Source organism: Mytilus galloprovincialis, chromosome 5 (genome assembly GCF_965363235.1).
Source record: "Mytilus galloprovincialis chromosome 5, xbMytGall1.hap1.1, whole genome shotgun sequence".
In the NCBI taxonomy this organism is placed as follows: Eukaryota; Metazoa; Mollusca; class Bivalvia; order Mytilida; family Mytilidae; genus Mytilus; species Mytilus galloprovincialis.
In genome coordinates, this window is record NC_134842.1 from 18409273 (window position 1) to 18419863 (window position 10591).

A 10591-nucleotide genomic window follows, 5' to 3' on the forward strand; every position below is an offset into this window, starting at 1 on the left:
GAATACCTAAAACTTGCGAAAGATATAAAAAGGCAACTTGGCAAAAAAGCCGAATAACGATTTATGTTAAAAAAAACACTAAAAAGGCAGGACCAAATAGACTAAAAATTAAAGACAGGACAAAGAATACAACTTAAAAAAAAGGACTAAATGTTTCATCAAAGTCCACTCTCCTATCAAAATAAAATGGTAGATCTCTTAATCCAGAAACAACTGAGAGGAGAAAGTTGAATTAAATATTTCGATGTGAAACCTTAAGATTTTAAAGTTTAAAATTTTACTAGCGCACACAAAATTATAAATTCAATGAATTTTACATGCACATACATGTATCATTGAAAAGCTAGAATTGCTATGGGATAATCAAGAACACAATAATGTAAGTGAATACGACCGGCTTAGTGAATACTGATCAGTCCATTCAACTTATAGTACGCGTGTTCTATTTTCGCAGGTGTGAGGTCGAAGGTTTGAATTGACCAATGAAAACGATCGTTCCTTTACGAGTTTATCTAATAAAGTTTGTTTGACTCATTACGTCGCACTACCTTTCGCTAAGCTTTGCCGCATTTGAGTGTACTTTAAGTTGAAACACTGTTTTTCTTGTGGCCACTTTTCCTTCGCAACCGTAAAAGATTACGACAAATTTATTTTACCAAATTGCTCGTTACATCTTCAGGATTAGGTTGGCTATTTGGACTGAAGCTATACGGAGACTCCATTTGAGAATTAATTCCCCTTTTCTTTTGATTCAAGTGATATGCATTTCTAACTGTTAAACCATAAGCGATGGAGACATCGGGTCTTTAGATTGAGGTCCTTGGTCCCAAAAAAAGAAAACAAGGCCAAGGTCAAAGGTCAAGGTCATATTCTAAATTTTAGATTTTGGCATATTTTCCCTTATTTTCAAAAATCGAAGAACATACCGACAATTATGTTTACTAAATTGTTAAAGGGAAACTTCGCAAAAAAATCAAAAATTGATATTATGTTCATTCTGTATAAAAATGCTCAAATTCATAGATATTAAAGTTTTATTCCGCTAGATAAGCGATCACCATCGATTTTAAATTTAGGGTATCAATTCTCTGCGATCCGCCATTTTGTCGTCTTTCCCGATTAATAAAAACGATATGTCTATAAACCACAAAGAAACAAAACTACAGTAACCGATGCAGTCATAATTGCGTGTCGATATCTTGTCAATCGTACGGTTGTTTTATCCGACTAACTAACTTGATACGAAAAATATTCTTACTTTTTTTAAATTACCATGGTCTGTTGTTTTTAAACTGTTGATGTTGGAATTAGGTGAAAAGTCAAAGTTGAAATCATAAATAAGTGTTCCGTGAAAATTGTTTTCGAAAATCTAATTTGTTCATAATTCTTTAAAGTAATAAACAAATATATTTTGATCTTCCCTCATCTGATCACCAGCATGGCTAAAGGTATTATTTCCAAAGGTATTGTGAGGGGTGTGAGGTGACACGTCCAGGTATTCAAGCGATTTCCTGTCGGGCTTGCAAGTTCATGCATCGTTTCACTTCTGCAGGTATTGATCAGTGTACACGGCTGATAACTTATAGCTTATAACTTTCCATTTTGAACTATCAGATGAATAATATACAACTCTGTCTTACTTGTCATTACTAAACTCATACGCTTGTTTATAAATAACATTTCTGGTGTAAAGAATATAATTCATCAACATATAAATAATACCCAAAAAATAAGATTTGATGAAATTAAAATCTATTTAAATATTTTTTCCAAGGGTGAATTTGGGAAAATGTAATATATAGTCATTGTCAATAGTGAAGGACAGATTGGAACAGACCAGAAATATTGATTTAAAAAAATGTACGCACTTGCCGACGATTCGTTTATACGACTGGATAGAAAGTTACGGAACTATAGCGCAATTTAAAATATATACATGTATACATTGAACATAAGAAAAAAACATATATTTTGAATAAATAGGGATAAAAGTGTTGTAAATAGACTAGTCCACGTATGCCAACAGTATGTAATCATCGAATGTCGATAGACTATTGTATACCAGAAGAAGAAGAGAACCAATTTGATTTAAATACAGGTCGATGTATAACTTTTGCTTTGGTTCATTGAAGCTGTGGACCTAGTAAAATCACAGATTTATATTTCAATAAGATTGTTCTCGAACAAAGGAAGTAATTCGTTATCACAATTGTTATATATGCCACTGGACGAACACTAATTATCCCCAGGGAATGTGAATATTTTGCTGGGAAACTTTTGAGTATCAAAGTTTCAAATTAATTTCGGGATTTATTTTCTTTCTTGGTATTCAATAACAGAAAAAAGAATAAATTACTTGTTTGCTAAATAGGGGTATTCTTGTCAGATAAAAGACTTTTAGTTATATTTAAAAAATAGGGAAATATGACATTAAATTGGTTCTGTCTTTTTTTAAACATCGTTAAAAAGATGTGTGTCTAAGGTGAACGCCACAAGAACCCTGTAATACTAGTACGAGAGTATAGCATGTAAACATTCCTTCTCAATAATATGGTTGTATTGTAAATCTTTTCATACAGATTGACAACTCATTGTCCGATATGCATGTAATATTTGCCACATGACGTCCATAGTTCTTTCTACCCTCATCATCTTATTCTGTGATATTGCTGTAAAAGGGCTATAAACATCGATGGTTCACACCCAAACAAAATGGGAGTAATGGACCTTCAGAGCTTCTCCGTGTTATACACTTGTGAAATATATAGACTAAATTTCTGTATTGAATGAATCTACATCTCACAAACAGGATTTTCAAATAACGATTGTGAGTAATCACCTTACAAACCAATATAAACGTATGGCAAGATATAACCATGAAGGAATTTAGTTTTTGTCAGACGCAAGAACTCATCATTATATATATCATAAACGTATACGTATATATATGCATACAGTTTCAAATATCAAGAACAAGCGGTCAATGTCGATAGTCTGTTTTATAACTGTTCAGAGTTAGACATGTCACTTGTTCATTCTTGGAAGCCTTCATATTCCCAGTCCAACGATGGGAACTCTTTCTGATTGTGTTGACTTTAAATGCTTGTATGGTAATTCTGTCGTTTATCTGTACAAGCGGTTGCATTTTCTCTCCTTTCCCAACAAACAAACGAACGAAACGCCACTAGTCTGATTTTTCTGGAGCTTATCCTCAATGGCTCTTATACGTCAGGAAACTTACATGTATACTAATAATGATTGTTTCAAGAACAACGATGTATGGACGAACTATTATAAATTCGTCAATATCAATTATGCATGACTAAAATATAACTTTTATTACAACTACTGTATTACTTATTTGGATTAATGACGGCTATCATGTTCAACATTGCACAAATATTATCATAGAATTTTTAAAAAAATCCTCAAAAATCCTCAAAAGAAATAATGCCTTAGCTTAGATAATTGATATTCTTTTCACAAAAAGTTCGTGTAAATGATTGTCAAATGAATTTAATTATGTAAGAATAAAATGTTAAAAAGAAACTAAAAAAGAATCATGCATGTTGTATGTTGTATTTTTTTGTCAATTAAAAACTTTAAAATTGCAATAGTTTTATTAGCATTTAAACACAGCCAGATTTGAATACAAGTTAAGAAATTCCGGTAAAGTCAATGATATCAAACAGATGTACAATGGTATATCAAATTGGGTAATATTGCATTTAGTTTTTATAAAAGATTAAAACTACTATTTTTTGCTTCATATTTGAATCTTTACGCCAATTGCCGCTAAGAAAGTAATCAAAAATTGTTTCCTTTTATTTTTATACACTTTCGGAATTACGAATCTGAATTTTATTTTCAATTAATTTACACAATTTAATTATTGTATCTTTATTCTCATCGTGTATTAAATCTTAGTGTATTAACATCGTGACAGCATACTCTTTCTAATCCTTTCTGTTGACCTCAAGCCGAGACATATACAGTGACCTTTACAAAATAATATACACACTCTGCTCACACATTAGTTGCATTGAAATGATTATCAAAACAATAACGGTAAATAGAACTGAAATATTTTCCGTTCAATATCAGTAAAAATGTTCAATAAATATTTTACGAAAACAATCTCAACAATAATTAATTAAATTTATTCAAAAACATTTACTAGAGATAATTTTATAGGAGTTTAATTCAATCAATCCAAAACGGTATATGCATATTCATTTTCGTTCATTCTTATATTGTGGTTAATAACTTCGACCATTCGTCAGCTGTGCGCTTTTAATTACGTATATTGTCGATAAGCTATAAGAGTTAAACAGATTTTATTTTTTCCCAGAATTCAATAAATCGGGCTAATACGTCACGACCCACTCGAGAATTCAACCAAAAAAGTTACAAATACTTGATTTTCTCCGTTATTAGAAGGAATATAAATTTAAAACTTTGCAAATGTGTTTTTTATGTTAAGATGAACATAATTAGATGATAAAATCGCGGAATTTCCCTTTAATTGCAACATGTCGTCACTACTAAATTTTTGTTGAAAGGGTGCGTAAACAAGAATTTGGAGTTTTCGCCCATCTTATATTTAGAATTATGAGTTCAGTGGTATAAGTCATTTACCAAAAATATTAAAGACCTAGGGTCTTTTGATTTTAGGTCCTTAGTTTGGGACCTTGAAATTGAGGCAAGGTCAAAGGTTGATAGGATGTTCTAGATTTTAACCTTTGCTTTATATTCACATTTTTACATCATAAAGCCATCGGAAATGACACTTTAGACTGATTTTTTAATATTTTAATATCAAAATAGATCTTTACTGGTGGAAAGACCTCGAGTTGGTCTCTGAACAATGGGTTTTTAATTTTTTTTTTTCTTCCACCTAATGTTTTTTTCTTACGTCGATTGTGGTTTCAAAAGGTGTTGCTTAGATATTTAAAATATGATATTGTATAGTTTATCCGTTTTGAAATTGACAACCGTGTAACACAATACTTTACGTTGTAAGAGTTATCTCCCCAAACACTGTTTTTTTCTTGTGACCACTACTCCTGCGCAACCGTTAAAGATTACGACAAATTTATTTTACCCAATTTCTCGTTATATTCTCATGATTAGGATTTTAATTTTGATCGAAGCTATCTGGAGACTCCATATAAGAGTTATTCCCCCTTATGTATTTGATATCGGGGGAATGCGTTTCTAACTGGTAAAACATTAGTTATATAGGTTTATGGTCTTTCGATTTGAGGTCCTTGGTCCAAAAAAATGAAAATTAGGTCAAGGTCAAAGGTCAAGGTCATATTCTAAATTTTGATTTTGGCTTATTTTAACTAATTTTCAAAAACCGTAAAAGATAGCGACACATTATTTTTACTAAATTGTTCGTTGCGACATTTCGTAACACTTACATTTTGATTGTGAGGCTACGATGACTGTAAATAGGAGTTTTCTCCCCTTTTATAATTAGAATAATGCTTAAAGTGATATAACTAATTGACAATGCATATAACAGACCTAGTGTCTTTTGATTTGAGATCCTTTGTTTATGACCTTGAAATTGAGGTCAAGGTCATAGGCAAATTGGACGTACCAGATTTTGACCTTTGCTTAAAATTCATATTTATACATCATAAAGCCATAGGATTTAACATTTAAACTGAATGTTTTCATATCAAAATATATTGTTACTGGTGTAAGTCCTTCAATTGTTCTCTGAAAAATTTGTTTTTAATTTTTTCAAAGGTTAATTGTACTGTTTTATTGGATATAATAGGGTTGAACATATACATAATATTTAACATGATAAACATGTAGTACTATACGGAACTTTATGTACAAGGTGTTGTTTGATGAGAAGTTTATGTTCACTTTTGAACAGCCGCATACTAATGTTGCCTTTATGTGTTAAGTTTCCTTTAGGAAATCAATTTGTTTGAAGTAGCCTTTTCCTAGCTGACATCTGGTATTTCAATACCTGAAAACACTCAAGTTTGTGGTGAGAACATTAATATTTATTGCATAAAATCAAAAGTGAAACCTTTCAAGGTTTCATGAAATTAATGGAAAAAAATCGAAGAAAGTAGGCGGGGCAATTGACAAAGACAAAAATTGGGTGCAGAATGGCCATGAAGCAGGCATTTTGTGACTGCTATCCTCATCAGTAAATGCATTTCCAAAATTTAATAAACTTTGAAAATTGCCTCAGTTCATTCTAATAACTGTGAAATACGAAAATGCTGCAAAATTAGTATAGCAAAGGTGAATAAGTGTCGCATTTAAATAAACATAGATGTGATTAATCTTTTCCAACAGTTTGTTACGTATCAAAATAATAATATTTTAATAATTGCCAACTTATATCCTACTTCCGAGAATGTAGTTCACCTGATTGTTCAGAATGAATCAATAAAACTGGTTACGATCTTGATACACTAAATGACAGGAAATCTACTGAATGTACTTCTAAATGTATGAATAAACTTATTTGATATACCAAACAGTGGAAGAAAATTATCTAATCATATTAAGTATGTGACAATATAAGTCTATGTCTCTTGCTATTTTGTCCTAAAATCAAGTTTGAGTAATATTAAATGTTATAATATCCGGATGGCGTTGTGTTATTCTATCCACTATTTGTTGTGAAATACAATTTAGAAAAATAAGTACAAAATAACAGAAATTTATTGGATCTATGGATTACAATTTCTGTAATGTTTTATATATGTATATATTTCTTACCTCTTATAATGTCAACATTGATGAATTCACCGAGAACCACTTCAGTATCAATATTCTTTATCAGGAAAGATTTGAAAATTACATAAAGAGTTTTATTTCCCAAAGCAATCTGAACTCGCTGAATAATCCTTTCTAATTTATAAAGAAATTTGACAAAGTAGTTTTTTGTACATTCATCATCGTTCGTTGTAATAATTTCATTTATTGCATGCCGTATCCGCTCTATATCATCTTCGACTTCTAATCTCTTTTCATCTGGAAATTTTCCCCATCCATTTGATGGTTTAGGTAGCAGTTCTTCCAAAGTAATAAATTTATAACATAGATGTATAGTAAAATTTTCAATGGACGGTAACTCTTGTATCAAAAGTAATTCGGTAGGCGTTAATATAGATGGATTTCTTGTATTGTTGCAGTACTTGTTCGTAAGACCGTTTTGCTTGATACAATACGATAAAAAACATCGCATTAATTTAGGGAAAAAATTAGTCACAAAACAAACAAGTGTTGCACGTCTGTCTGCATTAGCGCTTCTATTCTGATGAAACATGGTGTTTGTTTATATCCCTGTTTGCATTCAAACCTGAAATAAATTTAAATATAACAGAAAAACAAACGTTTACAACGACAACTTTGAAGAGGTAGTAGCAATCTCAATTTAAGAACAATTTCATTATGTATACACCTGTTATGTTTTATGAAATTTGAAGTTTGAAAAACTATGACAACGAAAATCAATTAACGACCTTTACTGAACACAAAAATTGGTATGAAAGAAAAATACATTGCTTTTTGTACATGATAACAATTGAATCAAGGTCAATAAACTGATAATACTAAATAGCGTAGGGAATTTAATATGTTTGAAGTTAAAAATCATTTCAAAATGGCGTTAGTGATTGTATTTGCTTTTCTAATACACATTACTTCCATTAATAAGATGTTGTCAAAAGCCAGACTTTTAACTCGGGGCCTCGGCTAACAACGAACAGCAAGCTATGAAGGGCCCCACAATTCAAACAGGAAAACAAGAAACCCAACGATACATACCACTTACAAACGACATATAAAAACTTTTTATAAATAAAAAATTGGTTTAGGAAATCATTTGGGGAATGCATGAACTTTCTTGAGCAATGTTAAACATTTTTGTATTGATACCTGGATATGGAGGCTTGAATAACCAATTCAGCAAAACATTTATTTATAAATAGATTTTTAACTGACTTGTGAATCCTAAAATCAATCATTCTAAGCAATATTGATTATATCCATATTCATCTGGTGTCTAATCAATATAAAACGATAGCAAACCTTTTTTTGATGATGTAAACCTGATGCTCATAGGTATTCGTTTGTTGTTGTGGTTCATGAGTGTTTTTCGTATATCTGTTTATATACAGATTACACCGTTGGCTTTTCTGTTTGAATGGTCTAACACAACAAATGAAAGTTTTGAACGACATAGACTGTTGTGTTAGACCATTCAAACACTAGACTTTTTCGGGCCTTTTAAAGCTTTCTGTTCGATGTGAGCCAAGGCTCCACGTTGAAGACGTACTTTGACCTATACAGATTTACTTTTACAAATTGTGACATATATAGAGAGTTGTCTCATTGGCATTAATACAACATCTTCTTATGTCTATCAATTTATTACACCATTATCTCAAATTTGCCTTATTTAAACTTCGTGATTTTTACCTTGAATATGTACTAAGTATGTATTCATCTATCATGTCTATGACCCTCGCTAATATCAGTTGAACATATATGGATGGAAATCAAAAACAAAATTCAAACTAACCTTTATCATTTGTTTTATATTCATTACCAATAGTTTCCTGTTGTGTTCTATATTTATTTCTTGATTATTTGTCATGAGACGGAAATAACAACCTGCGCATGACATATTATTAAAAATTGCGATCTAGTGACTGATTATACACAGGTACCTGTGTTATGTGTTTGACGGGTGGTTGGTTATAATGTTTTGTTGATTAAAAAGCTGTGTGAACTAGATAGTATTTTATTTCGAAAGAGACCTTTACATATCGTTTTTTAGGTCATCCAGGTAACACGTGATTTTTAAGTGATAAAAAAAAAAATATTTACCCTAAAATAAAGTTCAGCTCTGTTTGTTACATTTAATAAGACGTATTTATAAAAAAAAAATGTAAAACATCACACGTTCTAACATATTTGTTTCGTTGAACAGTGAAAATGTATTTATTGATCTATGACCCTCGCTAATATTAGTTAAAGTGCTAAAATTTATGTTTATGTGGGCCTAAATTCTATAGTAGAGTTTAATTTTTTACAGTGGTAGTAAGTGATTATTTCTAATCTAAATCCGTTTTCTGCATCCTTTCATTCCCTATTCGAAACATAGATATATAGGAAGAGGTGGTATGAGTGTCGATGAGACAGGTCTCCATCTTAGTCACAATTTGTAAAAGAAAAACATTATAGGTCAAACGGAGGCTTTGATCACACTGAACAGCAAGTTATAAAAGGCTTTTTGCAATTTGAGATATGAAGGTCCCAAGATGCATTTATTTTATTATCTAGGTTCGTCACATCCTCTCTTGGATTCATGTTTTCGACGCTTTTCAACTCCGTTTTTAAAAACGTTTTCCAATTGTGTTGACCCGATCCTCTAATGCGTATTATGTTGGTGGTCAAATTGATTAAACAGTTCACCTTTAATAATTTCAACAAAATTAGGGTGAGACATGAGAAGCTAACATTTACCTTTAATTACCGTTAAAACAAAGTAAGGAGATGTGGTATGATTGCTAACGATATTAACTATCTACCTAAAGTTAGAGGAAGGAGGTGTAAACAATTGTGGGCCAGTGTTTGACATTCAACATTGAGAAAAATTCATATTATATAGCGGCTATAACAATCAGTCAAAGAAAAACATTTTTCTTTTTATAGGGCCAATATAGCTGCCTAAATCTGTGGCTGTAATAGTCTCCTCAAATTATATCCAATTGTGTCCTTTGTATGCTTAATTTTATGAACTTTGAATAGGCTAATTTACTGATGTCTATGTACTATAAAAATTAATTTATCTAGAAGCTAAATTTATCTTTGGTTCTTTTAGTTTGTCCTCACTGAGAATAGAAAGTCTCCATAAAGTCTATTATATGTGACTGACATCAATATATCGACGAAAACTTTCGGCTACCAATGCATTGCAATTTAGATTACATTGAGAATGGAAATGGACTGTGCCATAGAGATCAACGAGCAAACAACAGTCTTCAATACAGTGAGAAACTCCCGCCCTTAAAGGTGTTCCTTAGCTGGCCCCCAAACAAAGGTGTATACCAGTCCAGTGACCTCATAATAAACTCCGATATATACACAAGAAACTAAAATTTAAAATCATACAAGACTAATAAAGGCCAGAGGCTCCTGACCTGGAACAGGCACAATAATGCGGCGGTGTTAAACATGTTTTTGAGATCTCAACCCCCATAGATGTCTGTTTTATATATCTATATTAATGACCATATATAATATAATACAACGGAATCACAGGATTTGTATATACATACTAGACAATCTTATTGTACAAGTTAGTAGTTGCAAGGGTGAGATCGATAAGTTGTTGAGTCAAGTAAGAAGTATTGATTGGAATCTTTGTTTTTTTCTTTGATGCTTAGTTTTATCATTTTATGTTTTATTGTGAATATTTTGTAACAATTGTATCTTTACAAAAGGGACAAAAGATACCAGAGGACAGTCAAACGCATAGATCGCAAATACCTGACAACGTCATGGCTAAAAAAAAATAGACAAACAGACAAATAAAAGTACA

The 10591-nt window shown here is 31.3% G+C and overlaps 1 protein-coding gene across 1 annotated transcript in view; it reads right to left on the reverse strand.

Annotated features, from left to right (window-relative positions):
- LOC143077017 (uncharacterized) overlaps positions 1-8650 on the reverse strand; it is a 61633-nt gene extending 52983 nt beyond the window's left edge. Inside the window, exons 1-2 of the mRNA XM_076252906.1 lie at positions 8567-8650; positions 6760-7342 (exon numbers count right to left, since the gene is read on the reverse strand). Of these exons, the coding sequence (XP_076109021.1) occupies positions 6760-7309 (550 nt within the window). The 5' untranslated portion in view covers positions 7310-7342; positions 8567-8650. The remainder of the gene's footprint in view (positions 1-6759; positions 7343-8566) is intronic.
- Positions 8651-10591: the final 1941 nt, after the last annotated feature.